This window comes from Misgurnus anguillicaudatus, chromosome 3, assembly GCF_027580225.2.
Source record: "Misgurnus anguillicaudatus chromosome 3, ASM2758022v2, whole genome shotgun sequence".
NCBI classification, from domain to species: domain Eukaryota; kingdom Metazoa; phylum Chordata; class Actinopteri; order Cypriniformes; family Cobitidae; genus Misgurnus; species Misgurnus anguillicaudatus.
This window is the reverse complement of record NC_073339.2, coordinates 47,403,393-47,422,819: the sequence shown is the minus strand read 5'-3', so window position 1 is coordinate 47,422,819 and position 19,427 is coordinate 47,403,393. Positions and strand designations below refer to the sequence as shown.

The window sequence follows — 19,427 nt, the reverse complement described above, 5'->3', positions numbered from 1 at the left end:
TGTACTATAAAAATACTTTATTTGTAACAAACAGGAGATAAAGAATTTACAAGCGTGCACTCAGACAGCACCATGAGGTTTTTTTAAGCATTACTTGGTTAACTAAAATACTAAAATATGTCAACAAGACACTGATTTATATGACATAGCATTGGATTTGGTATCTTACACACCCAACTCAGAAACCGAAAAAAACATATGATGAAAAAATTACTTACATGCCACCAAAACACTTGTTCACCAATAACTCTCTGGAAAAACATTATACATTTACAATAATTTGCGGGATATCATTTGGCAGCATGAAAAAAATACCGGAAAACCAAAACGCTCAACCTTGTGCAACAATGTACACAGTCCGTGTTACAACTAACCCCGCATTAGTTTTTGTCCCGCGCACCCCTTACTACTCACCTCGCCTACTGCTTTTCACCTACTATATAGTATGGAATTATGTGGTTTCAGGTGCAGCCTTGGAGGTGTCTTCCTAATTAACATACTCAAAAAGCTTTTGAGTTAAATCTGGTGTTTTTAAACATCATAGGAGGATTACCATGTAGGACTGGGTTGGGAAACAATGCCCTAACAAACATTTTTAGGTTCTGTTCTTTTTTTGTGTGCGTGTGAATGACCTCAAAAAGAAATACAAACATTAACATAATAACAACAACAAAAATAAATCTATGATATTTATATTAACTCACCCACAACAGTCAAGCTGATTCTTTTCTTCTCTATATTGTTGATCTCAATGGAATAGCTTCCAGTATCATTCAGCTGTAAATTTCTTATAGTGAGTTCTCCAGTGGTCCTATTGAGAGCTACACGAGTCTTGAATTTAGGATTCAGAGTTTCTTCAGTCTTAAAGTCATTGTCCCATTCAATCACCTTTATCACATCACCACCAGCTGTATATTTCCATGTGATGCTGCTGTCTTTAAGAGATGATCCTGCAGTGATGTTGGGTTTAAAATGAACTTCACCTCCCACTTTCTTCTTTTTATCCACACCTGTGAACACATACAAATTATGTTTATATAGAGTCAATGATCAATGAAAGTTCATTAACATAAAACATGATATCTTAACATGGTAATACCATAGTAATTATTCAGTAACACACGCTTAAGTTTAAAATTAAACAGATTAAAAAGCGCAAACCTGAAACTGCAGCAACGAGCGCGAGAAGCAGCAGCACACAGCAACATCCACTGGACATCTTCATACTGACTTATTTAATTTACTTGCATATATATATACAAATATATCACCATCAACTCACAACAGGCACGTACAGAATATGATGAGGAAGTAAGAAATGCAAGTACATTCAAGGTGGAAACCAAAAAACTGCGGTCAGTGATGCTATTTCTGCCACATTCATGGGATGCAGTCGTTCTTTCTTATTTATTTCATTTTGTCTCTCTGTAATCTAATGTAATCTGTCTGTCTGTCTATTGTATCTACCAGTGTACACAATAACATACAGTAGACAAACAGCAGTAAGTGGAAATAAAAGAAAATGTCTATTATTCATAATATTAATAGACTGCCACAGAAAAGTGAAAGACAAAAACAAACAGATGAAACATCTGAAAACATACAAGACATAAAGATTATGTCAATATATTGTATAATTGCTATTACAAACATCTATAAGGACATGAGCAAACATGTATGTCCATTTGCAGGAAGAATAAACCACAGTATAGAACTGAATTTATTTATGACTTTTTTGGCATCAGTGCTGTGGCAAACCATAACGCAGACCACAGACCAGTAAAACATGATGAGCATTTTTTCCACATAAAGTATAAAGTAGAGCTGTGAATGGCCTTGAATCGATTGAGTTTATGTAAATCCTAATCCAAAGTCTAAAGTCTCCACATGACAAAATAGAAAGTGTGGTGAAAACTTGGGCCTTTTTCTAAGGTCTGTTGGCTTTTCTTTTTTTTCTATGTTAAGTTGTAGCTGAACAGTTTTACAGCACTCCACAAATCTACACGTTTTAAAAATAGTTTTTAACTCTTTCATGCATGAATTATAACAATCTCTGTTTGGATTTCTATGTGTTGTTTTATTTTTGTTTGGGCATGAAAAGAAGATTTGAATGATCTTTACATTACACAGTTTACTGCAAATACTTCTAAACAGTGGGTTTTCCCTTTGATTTGCAGTAAATTGTACTTGAAATACATCTAAAATACATTTATTCATCCATGATATCCACTATTTAGTGGACTTAAATTAATAAAAAAAAATTGTGAAAAATCTAACAATGTCACATGATGAATAAGATTAAATAAAAGCATCTGCCAAATGCATAAATGTAGTTAAAGTATCTGGTTTACTCCTGTTAATTTCTGCGGTCAGTGATCAGTCATTTCTGCCATATTCATGGGCGCTGACGTGCCGACAAAAAAGAAAAAAAATCAACCACAGACCAATGAAACAGCCCTACTGAAAAATCCAACTAAAACCAGCATAAGCTTTAGTTTTATGTGGCAGTAGTTGGTTTAAGCTGGTCCTCCCAGACTGACAAAGCTGGTCAAGCTGGTGGGTCAGCTGGTCTTCCAGCCTGACCAGCTAGACCAGCTTAAAAAGTGACCAAAACACAGCTAGACTAGCTTGGTACACCAGGAACACCAGCTAAAACCAGCTCACCAGCTTATGCTAGTCTAGCTGGGTTTTTTCAGTAGGGAGGTCGAGCATATTACATTTACACATTTGGGATTCACTTTTATCCAAAGTGACTTACAGTGCATAAGGTCAATACAGAATGTGTGTTCCTTGAACTTAAACCTGTGACCTTTATCACTGAGCTACAGGAACAATGTTGTTGCACACAAGTTTCCATAGAAAGTATAAAGTTGAGCTGTAAATGACTTGAATCAGTTGAGATTATTGTCAATGTAGATTCCTGGGTAGCCTTGTAGCCAAACGTCCACCATCTTACACATCACAGCCAAAGACACAGACAGAGGTGAATTGGGCCTTGTTTTTTAAAGTCAATTGGAAGTTTTATTGTTTTTGTGATGTTGAGTTGTAGTGAACAGAGGTTTACAGCACTCCACCAAGCGGTAAGTGGTTTATTTACTAACTTTAATCTTCTGCCTAAACTCAATACAGACCACAACATCAAGAGTCATCTTCAAGCTGCACTGAAGGACTGAAGTCTGAAGAGTGAAGAGAAATGGAGGTGGATTTTATCCAAAAAAGGATTTATTTATTATTATATAAACAAGCTCTGTCAGCATTTTTATTGCTCTTAGTACATAAAAAGAAAATTACACAATTTACTGCAAATACTTTTTTTATTTTTGGTATGCATTGTATCTGAAACATTGATTTATTCATCCATGATAAAAATTCATACTTGGAAAATGTAACATCATGTAATGTCACAATAACAGCTTAGATGTCACCTGATGTTACGTCTATTTGTTTTTACTGGCATGAGTCTCCTAGAGCCGAATAATTTTTTTTTGCTACCTGTCGGACATCTTGGTTTGGAGAAATAAATCCACACACATTAACTTGTCACTAGGTGGCACTGGCAGCCTATAGGATGATACACGCATGGTGATTAAATGTATACCGTTAATGCACTGTAAGTCACTTTGGATAAGTACCTTGAAGTATCACAATATAGCTACATTACTGCACATGATTATATTTATTATATTACCAACAATGTGTACCATGCCATGGCAATGCCTTCACTTTATCCATATCTGGAAAACATCATGCAACTTTTGTACTTCACCACAGTTTCATTTCATACACAGTAGAATGTTTAAATTAATATACAGGAGAATTCACATTCACAATATACACTCACCTAAAGGATTATTAGGAATACTTCGCCTTCAGAACTGCCTTATTTGTACGTGGCGTTGATTCAACCAGGTGCTGAAAGCATTCTTTAGAAATGTTGGCCCATATTGATAGGATAGCATCTTGCAGTTGATGGAGATTTGTGGGATGCACATTCAGGGCATGAAGCTCCCGTTCCACCACATCCCAAAGATGCTCTATTGGGTTGAGATCTGGTGACTGTGGGGACCATTTTAGTATTTGAAATGATTCAAGCTTTGTGACATGGTGCATTATCCTGCTGAAAGTAGCCATCAGAGGATGAGTACATGGTGGTCATAAAGGGATGGACATGGTCAGAAACAATGCTCAGGTAGGCTGTGTCATTTTAACAATGCCCAATTGGCACTAAGGGGCCTAAAGTGTTCCATGAAAACATCCCCCACACCATTACACCACCACCACCAGCCTGCACAGTGGTAACAAAGCATGATGGATCCATGTTCTCATTCTGTTTTCACCAAATTCTGACTCTACCATCTGAATGTTTCAACAGAAATCGAGACTCATCAGACCAGGCAACATTTTTCCAGTCTTCAACTGTCCAATTTTGATGAGCTTGTGCAAATTGTAGCCTCTTTTTCCTATTTGTAGTGGAGATGAGTGGTACCTGGTGGGGTCTTCTGCTGTTGTAGCCCATTCTCTTCAAGGTTGTGCGTGTTGTGGCTTCACAAATGCTTTGCTGCATACCTCGGTTGTAAAGAGTGGTTATTTCAGTCAAAGTTTCTCTTCTATCAGCTTGAATCAGTCGGCCCATTCTCCTCTGACCTCTAGCATCAACAAGGCATTTTCACCCACAGGACTGCCACATACTGGAGGTTTTTCCACACCTTTCTCCGTAAACCCTAGAAATGGTTGTGCTTGAAAATCCCAGTAACTGAGCAAATTGTGAAATACTCAGACTGGCCCGTCTGGCACCAACAACCATGCCACGCTCAACATTTCTTAAATCACCTTTCTTTCCCATTCTGACATTCAGATTGGAGTTCAGGAGATTGTCTTGACCGGGACCACACCACTAAATGCATTGAAGCAACTGGCATGTGATTGGTTGATTAGATAATTGCATTCATGAGAAATTGAACAGGTGTTTCCAATAATCCTTTAGGCAAGTGTATAATTCAGTAAGATGATTTATTATGTTGTCTTAAAGAAAGCCAATATGTTGTTTCTTTTTATTTTTTGTTTGCTGAATTGTCTGGACCAAACACAGTCATGACACTTTACCCCATCCTGGTAAGTTTATAATAACCATTCAGTATGTCATTGACTACACTGTAAAAAATTGCTGTTAAAAAACAGCCAAATTTAACAGTATAATTCTGTTTTTTAACAAAAACAGAAGTATACTGTTAAATTCTGCATTCTGTAAAAAATCAGTTCTCAGAATAATGTGAATTTACAGCCCTGAGAGTCCACCGTTTAAGACTGCGTCCCAAATCACACCCTACACCCTCATTCACTATTCCCTACATTAGTGTCCTAATGATCCACCTGAAATCAAGTCAATGAGTTCAGATGCTGAAGCATTAATGATGGACACCTGCTGCTAAAAAATCACTAAAGAAAACATCAACAAAAAAGAGAAGACATGAGCAGAAACATTTACAGACACAAAGACTTAGATGAACATCAACTAAAAATAACACAAAACATTAAACATCTCCATATATCACCAGAGGAGAATCAAACATTTACACAAACACCATTACCACCATCCTCACTTACAAACCACCTTGACTTTATTTCTGTTATACATTTACAAAAGTTCTTACTGAGAACAAACAGGTGTTTACTAGACTTTACAAGCATTTTCTTTAAAGTCACCATTATGGTGATCACTGTTTCCATTAGTTGGGCTCTTGACTTGTGTTCAGTCTGGGTCCTGAACTGTGTCTTTATGATGCATGTTTGTTATGCCAAAGAAAACCAAGAGATGATAGACTCTTGTGAGGTTGGGTGTCTGATTATTGATCAGTAGTTTCTCTCGCCAGCCTTAAGAAGCTTAAACATAACAATTAATAGTACTTAGGGATGTTTATGATCGAGTATTTACATATTTGAATCAGAATCATTACAACTATTATTATTACAGTAATTTGATATCTTGACAGAATTGCATACATATGGACTTTGGTGAACGTGAAACCCTAGCCCTCAGCTGACACACACAGACATCAAGAATCAGCCTATGATTCTCAACTATGGTGACAAAAGAAAATGGGAAAACAGTTCATCTGCATAATTTATTCATGCTGCAATGCATGCTGGGAGTCATGAATGAGTTTTGTACTATGCTGATGCCCAGCATGCATTGCAGCATGAAGCTTTCTATTTGATAGTCACCATTGTTGAGATTCATAGCCTGATTCTTGATGTCTGTGTGTGTAGTTTGCTTGTGTTTTTTATTTCATTTATTCCCAATGTTTTTAAGATTCCTCTGGCTACCTCAATACTCAGTTTCTGTCACATTATAAGACTACTATAAAGGGTTGCCACCCATCTAACCACTTATGAGCTTCTGTATAAAGTCAGTAAATTACTTTTAACTCATGACACTAACACCATAATGGTCATTAGTCAGTGATAATACTTTACTTATACTTTTTTGCCATATTCAATGTCTTTCAAATCACATTGAAAAGGCCTGAATAAATATAACACCAAAGGGCAAACCCAAGGATCAAGAGACCTACTAAAGCAACCGCTGATCACGAGAATGGTAACTATTATTTAGGGATCAGACTATTAGACTACAGCTGTCCAAACTCAAAACAACTTGCACTGACATATCTTAAAATACATCAATGCCCTTTGTTTTGCCTGAAAATGCACAGAAGTAATGTTAGGCATGTTTGTTAAAACTAGTTATATTTTCTAATTAAACTATTCCTGGTTTAAGATAATCCCTGTCCAGGAAACCACACCTTATGATTTACTTCTCAGTAAGAGCTAATGTACATTTAAAATAAAATCATACTGGTTTGTAATAAGTGAAGATGGTAATGCTGTTTGTGGAGTTGTTTGATGATCTTCTTGTGAGATCTTAGGAAATCTGAGTAAGTCTGAGTCTCATCTAAGTCTGTAAATTGAGTTTCTGCTTGTTTTCTCTTTAATTCGGTTCTTGTTCATCTTTCATTCAGTGATTGTGTTTGTTAAAAGCAGCTGTTCATCATTAATCACTTAATCATCACTTCATTATCTCATTAACTTCAACATTGGGTCTGTTTCTTTTACTCTTTGTAGTGTGGACACATTAAGCAGTGTTCTTTGACACCAAGGATTTTGCGATGGGGGTTAAAGGGTTAAATGTGTAAGATATAAAAACACAGAATGCTAATGTTTTTTAACAGTCCGAAGGAGACCGTAAAAAAACAGTATCTTGCTGGCAACCAAGCTTCCAGTTGATTACTGTTATTTAACAGAATGTGCTGTTAGAAACAGAAAACCTAACAGTCAAATTTGCATACAGAAATATGTTAATTTCACACAGACATTAGAGAAAAGTCCTTGTATTTTGTTTTTTAAAGGGGACATATTATGAAAATCAGACTTTTTCCATGTTTAAGTGCTATAATTGTGTCCCCAGTGCTTCTATCAACCTAGAAAATGTTAAAAAGATCAACCCAATAACTTAGTTTTGGTAAACCATTTTCTGCAAGCATGTGAAAAATAGGTCATTGTAATTTGGCCCTTATTGTGATGTCAGAATAAGGTAATACCGCCCCCTTTATCTGCACTATCCAACCACAGCACAACCATTTAGTATGGAGAGAAAGAGAGAGATAAAATATTTCACAGCACAATTGAGTTTCAATTGCAACAAACCACCATCATTGTGATCAGTGGTTGCACTTCATCCGCTCATTTGCATTTTAAATGACACACCCAAAACGGCACACTTTGGCTCAGACCTATGTTAGACTTAGTTTTCATCTTAAAAAAAATCTCATAATATGTCCCCTTTAAATCATGTGAACTTAAAAACTGATCAGGGGATTTACACAAGATGATAATGTGAGATACGTCTTAGTGTTTAATGTTCTGTTTTGTTAGGATTTGTCTCAGTTTTTGGGTTACCATTGTGCTGAAGAGTAGTGTGGTTGTTTAGGTCAAGGATGGGCAGTAAATCATTGATGTTATGCTGCCTGATGTTTTATTTTAAAGCAGTAACTGTGTAGTTTACTTGTGATGAACTACATGAGATTTGTGTGAAAGTTTAAATGTTTGGAGTTCAATTTTAGAAGTAATTTTTGTTTTCAGTGGACTCAAATGAATTAAGTTCCCAATACTAACACCACCATGTAAATATATCTATTTATAAACTTGAATGGATCCTGCTATTGGTTTCCTAAATGAAATGAGTTGCTTTCAGGGCATTACATTAACATACTGTTAAAATAGGGGAGCTGTAAATTAATGGAAGTAGAACTGTATTTAACAGAGGCAGAACCGCTGTAGATAACACAAACAGTACCATGCTGTTAAAATAACAGTTGACTGCTGTAGGTAACAAAACAGTATCATGCTGTTTTTCCTAATAACAGTATCCCGCTGTAAATTAACAGTGCAATGCTGGCAACCACAGCTTCCAGCATAATACCGTTTTTTTACAGGGAAATTTTTTACAGTGTATGCTGGAGTTTTGGCATGATAAATTCATGTATTTTAAAAAATGCGTAATAAAAAAAAATGTGTTTTTGACTGTATGTTATTTATGTTCACTGTATATACACTATGGGGCGGTTTCCCAGAAAGGGATTAGACTAGTCTTAGACTAAAAAAATTGAAGATCTGTCCAAACTGAAAACAACTTGCACTGACATATCTTAAAATACATCAGTGCCTTTTGTTTTGCCTCAAAATGCACATAATAATGTTTTTAGAACTGTATGTTTCTTAAAACTAGTTATATTTCCCAATTAAACTCAGGTCTAGTCCTGGCTTAAGCTAATCCCTGTCCGGGAAACCACCCCTATATGTCTGAAATGAAAATAAAGCTATGACTTCCTCATCTTATCTCTCAGGGTTAGAACTGTTTCTGGCCCTGTTAAAACTTAAATGATAATCTGATCTTCATGACAGAAAAATTCTGCTAAAATAGATACCACAAAAACAACATTTCATCTGTGGATGTCTAATGAAACAGAAAACTTTATTGTCTGCATTTGTAATCTGCACTTGTGATGCATGCATTTAAAAAGCCATGTCGCCCACAAGATGTCAGTATTGTATGACATTTACATTATCATTATGATTTATGAGTGCATGCATGTTTCATTATTCATTATTATTATGTTGTGTCACTTTTTTGTTATTTTATTCACTCCTGTTTGTTTTATTTTTAAAGTGTCTCTCAAATAAATTTAAGATTCAGATTTTACATTGAACATCTTGTAACCCAACATACTGAAACATAGATCTTTTAAAGATCAAAGATCAAATATGTACAATGATTAACATGACGAACATACAAGAAAAATATTTTATGAATCAATAAACAACAGCAGAAGTAAATGATCTCTCTTAAATTACTTGGTCATTAAAAAATTTAATGTTTTATCATTATACATTGTCATTTTAGATATTTAATGACATTGCTTCTGTTAGTACCCCTTATCTTATTTTTGGCATTGAAACCATCATGAACCAGATGTAATTCAGTGTGATGTTTAACATGAATGGTCTTATTCAAAAAAGAGTTTAATTTAGAAATGAACTGATAGTTTACAACATACATTTTGTGACATATTTTGATTTAAATATTAAACTCATATTGTGTTTTCTTTTTCAGAAAATGGTTTCCTCAGTGTAACACATTACACAATCTCTTTTACACCTGTGATGACATTTTCTCTCTGCACGACTGCAGCTCTATGATCACAAACAGGAAGCTGATTTTATTTCCTTCACCGCTGTCTTACAAAAGATTTGGAAGAGAGTAAACTACAATACAGAGGAACAATGAGCACCAAACATCATCTTACAGTTTTATTCTTCTGTGGCTTTAATCTGCTCGCTGGTAGGTTGAGATTTTAATAGACTTTTATTAAGTTTTTATGAAGTTTAACATGAGTTCATATTTATGAACACTTTTTAACACTTTTTAATGACAATATAACATTTGACCTAAACACGCAATAAAAATCTTACAGATAAATGCAAATAAAAATCACATTTTAGTTAAAAAACCCTATTATTTCTGCTTTTAGGTTTAATATCTATATTATTAAAGAATATTTAATCTACAGTATGTGGTCTGGTTGTAAATAGTAGTATATACTTAATTTATAGCAGAAACTCACAAAAAGACTGGAAATTTACATTTGTGATTATTAAAATCTAATGATGTTTTAAGCAAACAGCTGCAATGTTTGTTCATGTGTTTATACACATAACCAAGTCCTAAAAGTCATATGTTTATTATAAGCAAACCACACGTTACCCTGTTCAGTTTCATGAAGTGCTCATTTTATTTTGTTTAATTTATAGTTTCTGCACAGATATGTAAGAAGGATCTGCTGGAAGGGCAAACCTGCACCCTTAATCTGGAGACGAAAAGTGGAACATTTAGTAAGATAGAATGGATCTTTACCTCTGGTACTACAACACTTAAAGCCCAGCGTAATAAAGAAGGGAAGACTATAAACAACATTCCTGATGCAACTATTCAATCTGACGGATCATTAAAACTTCAGAATGTTAAACTGGGCAACACTGGCAAATATGAATATAAAATGTATGATGACCAAGGTAAACAATCTGCAAATGATGGACAGGAGATTATAGTTTACGGTAAGAGTTTGGTTCAGCAGAATTCTTTTACATCTAATCTATAACAGTTATGAAAAGCTGTTCTAAATAACTTCATTATATCATCTCATGTTTCAGCAAAGGCCACTAAACCCAACGTGAAGTTTACATGCGTCAATGGTACTGCTAAACTCACCTGTGACGTTCAGATGAAAGATATAACTATAACATGGATTCAAGGAAAAACAGAAAAAAAAGAAATGAAGGGTGAAGATAAACCAAATCTAATCCGGACTTCAAAACAAATAGAACAAAACGCAGATTATTCATGTCGTGTACACAATCCTGTTAGCAATGAACAAAGTGATGTTAAAACAATATCATGTAAGTAGATTTTATTTAACATCTAATTCAATGTTTTACCACATAACTGTGTGTTATAATATTTTCTGAATATAGTTTATGATCTATAATTTATAAAATCATCTAAAAATGTATTTTTATTAATATTGTCTAGAGATCTTAAAGCGATAGTTCACCCAAAAATGGAAATGTTGTCATCATTTTCTAAACCAGTTTTAATTTTTTATTTTGATGAACACAAAAGAAGATATTTTGATAAATGATGGTAAGCACACAGCTGATTGTTACAATTGACCTCTATAGTATATAATATACAAATGTTATGGAAATATTGTGATTAATGATGAAGAAGATGTTTTCTGATGATAAATGATGGTAAGCATACAGTTGACACTACTCATTGAATTCCACTATATTTGTTTTTCCTACTATGGAAGTCAATGCTAACAATCAGCATATTTATCAAAATATCATCTTTTGTGTTTATCAGAAAAAATAATTCATATAGGTTTAAAATAACATGAGGATGAAAAATGATGACAGATTTTTTTTTTTTTTTTGGTGAACTATCTCTATAGGAAAAAGATTTAGTTAGGAACATTTACATTTAAATCAAACCTTTTGTTTAATAGAGATAATACTAGTTAGCCTTTATTGCTGGAAAAGAAAATGCCGGTGTAAATGATACTGTACTTTACCTTTTTTCACATTGCACAACATGACCAGTAAGTTTTGACACACTCACTTTATTATTTTGCTTTTCCACATTTTAGAGTATGGTGAAAATATTAGTGCTGGAAAAAGATTGATCGCGATTAATCACATTCAAAATGAAAGTGATTTTTTTTGCGTAATGTGTGTGTGTGTGTGTACAGAGTGTATTTATTATGTGTATTTAACCACACACACATACATTTAGTAAATTCAGATACATATACACATGTAAATGTTTCTAAAATACATTCATGAATGTGTGTGTATTTATATATACATAATAATTACACACAGTACTCATATATTATTCAAAAAAATCATTTTTATTTTGTATGCGATTAATCGCAATTAATCTTTTCCCAGCACTAGAAAATATACTTTTATCCTATACCTGTATATTAGATCTAGGGCTGTCAAAAGATTAATCCTGATTAATCGCATACAAAATAAGAGTTTGTGTTTGCATAATGTATTTGTGTAATTTTTATGTATATATACAAATAAACACATACATGTTTACATTTAAGAAAAAAAATGTATACATAAATTTGTTTAATTTATATATAATATAATACACATGCACGCACGCACGCACGCACGCACACACACACACACACACACACACACACACACACACACACACACACACACACACACACACACACACACTCACACACACGTGTGTGTTTCTTAATTATATACATTAATGTTTGTGTATTTATATATACACATAAAAATAAAACACAGTACACACACATATATTATGCAAACACAAACTTTTATTTTGTATGCGATTAATCGTGATTAATCTTTTGACAGCCTTAGATGATACTATGTAAGAGATGTGATTCTGAACTCAACACCTTCATGAGATTCATCCAGAGATTCTTTAATATATTACACTGTCCACTGTCAGAAAAAAATGGTCAAAATATCTACCCTAGCTGTCCCTGGGGCTGTACCTTTTCAAAAAGTATACCTTTGCACCTAAAGAGAGGAACTTAATGACACACCTCAAGGATACATATAAGTATCTCAAACAGTGGCGGGCGTTGACTTTTTTTTGAGGATGCACAATGCGAAGCTCATCACAAGGGGCCTCATTTATAAAATGCTGCGTAAAAACCATCCTACATTTGATCTTACGATCATTAAATCATCATTTAACAAAAATGCGTACGTGTGATTCATAAACTGAACGTACGCGCAGAAAACACGCGTACCCCTTTCAAATCTATAATTGCAAATGAACTTGAACTGGTGCGTGCAGCCGAGCAGTTTCAGATCTCTGCCTTTAAACGATGCCTTATTAATGTCATAGACATATATCAGACAACAAGAATGGCTTATATTTCCAAAAACCTGCAGCAATCGGACAAGCAAAAGTGTATACGTCTGCTCAGACCCTGACGTGGTGCTAAGCACTTTTCCACGTCAAAGACAGTTTTTATAAATATGGACTTTGCCGTGGATTTTTGCGTACGCACACTTTACGATCAAATATGTGCATACACACGCTTTATAAATGAGGCCCAAGGTGTAGTTTAGCCCGTCATGTGTGTGGCTCGTCATGTCAAAATATGTGTATAGCGCGTCATGTGAACCTATGTATGTGCATTACGCGTCATGTCAAAATACATTCCTGTTGAAGACGCTTCGAATAAGGTTTATGCTAAAAGTGACACTCACGTTTGCCGGATACTCACTTAATCTCATGTGTAATTAGAGTTTAGTGTTAAGTGAGTGTCTTGCGTATATTTTGTGAACATGAGCGTCTCTTTTATCATAAACCCTTTCAACACATGTGACGCGGGCACGTATTTTGCCATAAAGCATGATAGGTTCACATGACACAAATTTTGAATTCGCACCCCTTGGAAGAGAAGTCACCGGCTGCCACTGATCTCAAAGGCACATTTTGGGACCAAATGTTTACATATCATTTACTGTGACCTCTACTTTGGGAAGCACTGGGCTATGCTACCTATTTTTTAACATTGTAAAGATTGATATATGTTTTTATTGATATAAACTGTGGATAGTGTGGGGGACTTCTCTCTTTTCATTCGTTAACATTGTAAACATTAACATAGAATAAATAAAAAACAATACATAGATAAAACAACAACAAACACTTACTGTCAGGGGTGTCCATAAGGGTTTACCTGGTTTTATTTAAATCACATTAAACAACATCGAACGTACAATCAAAGGTTATTATACAGAGTCTGATCTTCTCCGACAGGTGGTGGTTCATTTTTAGGTCCAGGTGGAAAGCTCTTTGGCATTGACTTCTGGATAATGATTGGCATTCTGGCAGGTGGTGGAACTTTACTTCTCCTGCTCATTGTTGTTCTTGTGGTGTGTGCGTGCCGTAGCTGCAATAAACGAGAGAAAATGCAAGGTAAGGATTGTCAATACATTAGCACATTACTTGCATTTTTAACAAAAGGGGATTATGAAAGCTAATCAAATATGTGTCAATGATTTTAAAAAGTCTGAGTAAAATCCCTCTGTATATATTAAAACAACAAATAATGTAAAAACCACCCACATATTGTGACCATTTCAGTCCAGTGTCTGTTGAAGTTAACAAAAACAAACCTCAGGATTGACATAAAGTCACCCAACAGCGATGTTAAAGACTGGGAGCATGATGAGAAACAGTGGCGGCCAGTGACTTCGCTTCCATGGGGTGCAAATTCAAAATATGTGTTTGTTGTTTCATGTGAACCATGTTCATCATGCATCTTGTCAAAATATGTGCCAAAATATGTGACACACATTGAATGGGTAATTGGGTGATAAAAGAGATGCTCACAATACAACTCGCGAGACGGTCACTTAACACTCAACTCTGATTACACATGAGATTAAGCGATCTGGCAAATGTGTGTGTCTCTTTTATCATAAGCCCCTTCGAAGCGTCTGCAGCAGGCACTTATTTTGCATGATGCACAAAAGTTTACATGACGTGCCGAACACATTTTTAAAATGATGAGTAACATACACGACGGGCTTCCCATCGTCACTGGCCGCCACTGTGTTTGGTTAGTTTTTTGGCAAAAAATACAAATAAAAATTTATTTATATAAGCAAATTGGTAGAAATGTTGTTGGTAGTTAATATAATACAATTTTTATTTAATTATATACCTATAAATTGCTAATTTGGAAAAACTGAAAATATTGTTGAAGTGATCTCTTTTTTACAGCGGTATTTATACAATGATGATCATTTTGGCCCAACCCATTCTATATACTATAGGAAAGTAAAGATGCCAGAAAATAAGTACTGTAATAACCCTGAAAATAAAATAATACTGTAGCTTGACAAAGTCCTTTACAAATTTGAAACATCTGTTTTATGTCTTTCTTAAAATGCAGCCGAAGAAGAGGAGCTCAGACTGCGTAATTTTCCCAGTCCTAGTCCTTCAAACCAACACAGATCCAAAAATACCGCACGAGGACAACCAGCACCCCCCATTCCTCAAGAGGATTCCTCTCAAAACGGCCCAACCACACAAACCCCACCTCAGACCCGAGCTCAACCCAAAGCCCAGGTCCGGGCTCGACCTCCGCCTCCTCCGCAAGACGAGGATGAGGAGGATCCTCCTCCCCTACCTCAACCGAGGAAGAAACGTGAGAAGAGGCATCAAGAACCCTACCGACCAATGGAGTAAAATGACACTGAAACCTGATGGAGTGACTTTTATTGATTTGCTGATGGTAGGGCTGGGAGGAATGACCAAAATCTGTTTCATGGTATGAGTGCTTTAATTTCACTATAATGATATACAGTATATCATGATTTAATTGGATGAGAATAGAAACCCAAACCATGTTCAAGACCACAGATGTCACACTTCTTTTTAAAATAAGATCCTCCTCCTGCTTGGGGTTTGTTTATGGGACTTTGTAATCTATGTGTTTATGTTTTTCTGTGTTTCTTTGTCACGCACCGTTAGCCACGCCCACTTATTTACATACCGTAGTAAAATCTTTTGTAGTTGACATTTTATTTCATCATAAATGTAAACAGCTTTATACCGCCCATCCCTAGTTGATGTTATGTGTAGGGGCGGTGTCTCTAGGGTGACCATACATGCCATTTTCCCCGGACACATCCTGGCCAGGATTTCCGGTGTGTCCTCCGGAAGTGGCATTTGTCAAACGCATACATCATCGACGTACTCACATTTCAGTTAAAAATATTATAAAATTAAGATTGAATTCTCTTAAGCATATGTGTCATTTACACTGGGAACGTCACTGTCCCCACCACTTTTTGAAATGGCTAATTTTGTCCCCACCACTTTTTGAAAGCATTTGGTTAAAATGTTCTGAAAAATCAAGCGACCCAAGAAATATTAAAGGTTTATTTTGCACAAAATAAAACATGCAATGCAGTTTAGATACAGAAAGAAACAATGTATATTGTCCAAAAAAAGTAACTTAAATAAAATAAACTATTAATAATTCTAAAATGACCCAAAAACATGCATGTGCCGATCAGTAACTTGACACAGTTTCTTCTTGTCCAAGTTATAAATTCTCTCTCTGTAAACATGCTTCTCTCTGCTTCAGCAGATGAGGCAGAAACAGCGGGCAACAAATGCAGAAGTGCCTCAAATTTACCACAGACCTCGGGAATTGTTGGCTATTGCTAAAAATATACACATGTGATTTACGACTGGTTTTGTGGTCCAGGGTCACATATGTTGCGTTGTATGCTTATGCCCTTCTGAAAAATCCAGCTAAGCTCAGCATAAGCTGGTGAGCTGGTTTTAGCTGGTCTCCCAGCTTGGTTTTAACTGGTATTGCTGGTGTAGCAAGCTGGTCAAGCTGTGTTTTTGGTCGCTTTTTAAGCTGGTTTAGCTGTGTTTTGATCATTTCTTAAGCTGGTTTAGCTGGACATAGCTGTTCATGCTGGAAGACCAGCTGACCCACCAGCTTTCCAACTTTCCCCGTCATGCTGTAATGTTTTTTCATCTGATCTTTTCAAAATTTTTCAACACAAACTGACGCCCCTGCCCTTAAGACATACAATCATTGTAGTTTTATTATTATCTTGAAATGATGACGTATGCAGTCGACCAATGTGTCCTCCAGAGGAGGTCCGGGGAAATTGGCACGTATGGTTTTACCCCTGACACATCATAACATATATCAGTGCCATTGTTTGTCTTGATGTACACCAATATTGTTTTTTGTATAAAAACTACTTAAATGTCCTAATATAATTAACTAAGGTCTAGTCTTGACTTAATCTTAACTCCACCAAGTATTTTTTTATCACGTTGTGGGACTTACGTAAGAAAATATGAGTGTGTTGTTGGTCTATAAGCAGCTCAGTACGTCAATGTTGTATAGAAATAGGTTTATTATATTTATAAAACAAAAATGTAAAAGCTATTTTCTGGTTTATACGTCTACCTTTAACTGAAAGCCGGAAATAAAGGATGTGATGTACAAATGCCTACAATATTTCTGTTTATATTCAAAATAGAAGCAAGTCCTGTTGAACTGAGATTTTGGAGCACACTGTATGTTTAATGTACAGAAGTATTATGAGTATTGTTAAGTATAGCATATCCACGGCAAACAAAAGGGGAACAATGCAAAGCAGGTTTGCGTTTCATTTCTTGTGCTGTTCGTGGTGACGTTTTCATAGTTAAGATCTTATGTGTGAAGTTTTGAGGGAAGTGGTGAACACGGCATCTCACTAAACTCACTGTGACACATTAGCTTTTTCTGCATTGTCTGCTGTTTTCCTGTGTGCGTGGGAGATGGAAGCTACAAAAAACCTCCAAACACAGATATGCGTTCAGATCAGCGGAGAAGGAGAATTGGTTTGAAAGATTATTCATGTCAAACACACTTTTTTCATTATAGTTTTACGTACTCATTATGCGCTACAGTGATGTTCAAGCCGGAGGCTAGACGATAAAAATTTAATTCGCCAAAGAAATAAAACCGAGCATGGCCACACCCTAAATGCAATTGCAAGCATCCATTCAGGTTGTATCTGTATTTGAAAGTTGAGCAAGACGACAGTTTTACCGTGAGTGGGCGTGGTTTCAGTGCCAACAGCGGACCCGTAAGCATACTTGCCGTTTTGTTCGTCATTCAAATTTGGCTGGGTTGTTCATATTTTTTTCTGTGGTGTGGCAAATTGAGAACACAAACTTTAAATGCAAGTCATTTCTTTGACAACATGAAATCACTGAGCGATAATGAAATTCATGGTGTTTTGAATGACTCCTACTGAAATTCACACTGGGCGTCAACGTTAACCCTTCTCATTTACTTTGAATGGATGACAAATTTCTCAACTTCTCAAATCGTCAAAGCAGGCGTCAGACAATTAGATCGCCTTCTACACATAACCTAGTTCAGACACTGCCAATTACATTTATCCAAGAAAGGAGACTAAAGGAACATAAAAATGAAGAAAAGATAAATCATGGCAGTGGGTAACATTACAGTACATTTACACGGGGCATCAGCGTTAAAACTTGACGTAGGGCGAGTTTGCAGTGTGGCCAACAGCCAATCACAATGGGCCCAATCACACATGCTCCTCTTTTTGCATAAGGCAATCTGATTGGACAGTGGCGTGACACCGAAAGATCCACCATTCAGTTCGGCAATGCATGACGTCACCAATTCAAAATAAATGAGAAGTGTTAAAGTTGACACCCCGTATGAATGTACCGTTAGACCTACACCAGCTAGCACAACCAAACCAACCTTTTGTGTGTTGCAGTCTACTGTGATTGGCTGTTGTTACTTTGATGATCGCGTCAGGGCCATGCTTCAGACACGCCCACTTTCAAAAGTTAAAACTGACGCCTCATGTGAATCTACTGTAGCTATAAAACTATTTCTCTGTTCACCAGATAGACAGAAATACATGGAAATGTTTTTGAATTAAATATACAAACTCTCTGTGTAAAAATTACACATAAAATTAAGTACAATGTTGTTACAATGCTAAAAACAAAAAGATGTGACTGCTGAGTTAGTGCTATATGCTAGTTAATGCTATGTGCTAGTTGAATGCTATATGCTAGTTAATGCTATATGCTAGTTGAATGCTATATGCTAGTTAATGTTATATGCTAGCATTTAGGCTAAAGTTCTACTATTGACATTACAGTTACGTTTTGTAGGACCATACTGAAAAAACTCAGACTTACCACTCAAAAACATCCATTAACAATCTCCAAACAATTGATTATTCCTCAAAATCTGTATCTTCATCTAATACAGACTCAAACATAAGATCTGTTTACACACACTCAGAGCTACTGAAGGAGAAACAGCCAATCGGAGCAGAGCTCAACATTATTATTCATGACCTAGGGTTGTAAATGGACACGTAAAACCATCTCTGGATCGTCTTTGCACGATAAAGCCACAAACCCTTCTAGGTATCAGAGTACAATGTAACAGATTGTATCAATACATTCTTTGGCACCTTTAAAGGTGCATACTGGTACCTCAAAATAGGCTACATATCTGAACCAAAATGGTACCGTCCCAGTAGTGTTGTAGTTCTCGGTCTCAAGACCACTTTTTAAAGGTCTTGGTCTCGTCTCGTCTCAGACAAAGAGGACTCAGAATTTTATTTCAAGATCGGTCAAGACCACAACTGATGGCACATCACAAATGTATTTTTTATCATTAATTTTATGCAGTTTATTCAGGTTTGGCATG

At 35.7% G+C, this 19,427-nt stretch overlaps 1 protein-coding gene across 1 annotated transcript; it reads left to right on the top strand.

Annotated features, from left to right (window-relative positions):
• Nucleotides 1-10,749: 10,749 nt before the first annotated feature.
• LOC129445092 (uncharacterized) lies at nt 10,750-18,733 on the top strand. The gene is made up of 3 exons (XM_055206207.2): nt 10,750-11,013; nt 13,952-14,110; nt 15,093-18,733. The coding sequence occupies exons 1-3, from the start codon at nt 10,839-10,841 to the stop codon at nt 15,386-15,388; spliced, it is 630 nt and encodes a 209-aa protein (XP_055062182.2). The 5' UTR covers nt 10,750-10,838; the 3' UTR covers nt 15,389-18,733.
• The last annotated feature ends 694 nt before the right edge of the window (nt 18,734-19,427 follow it).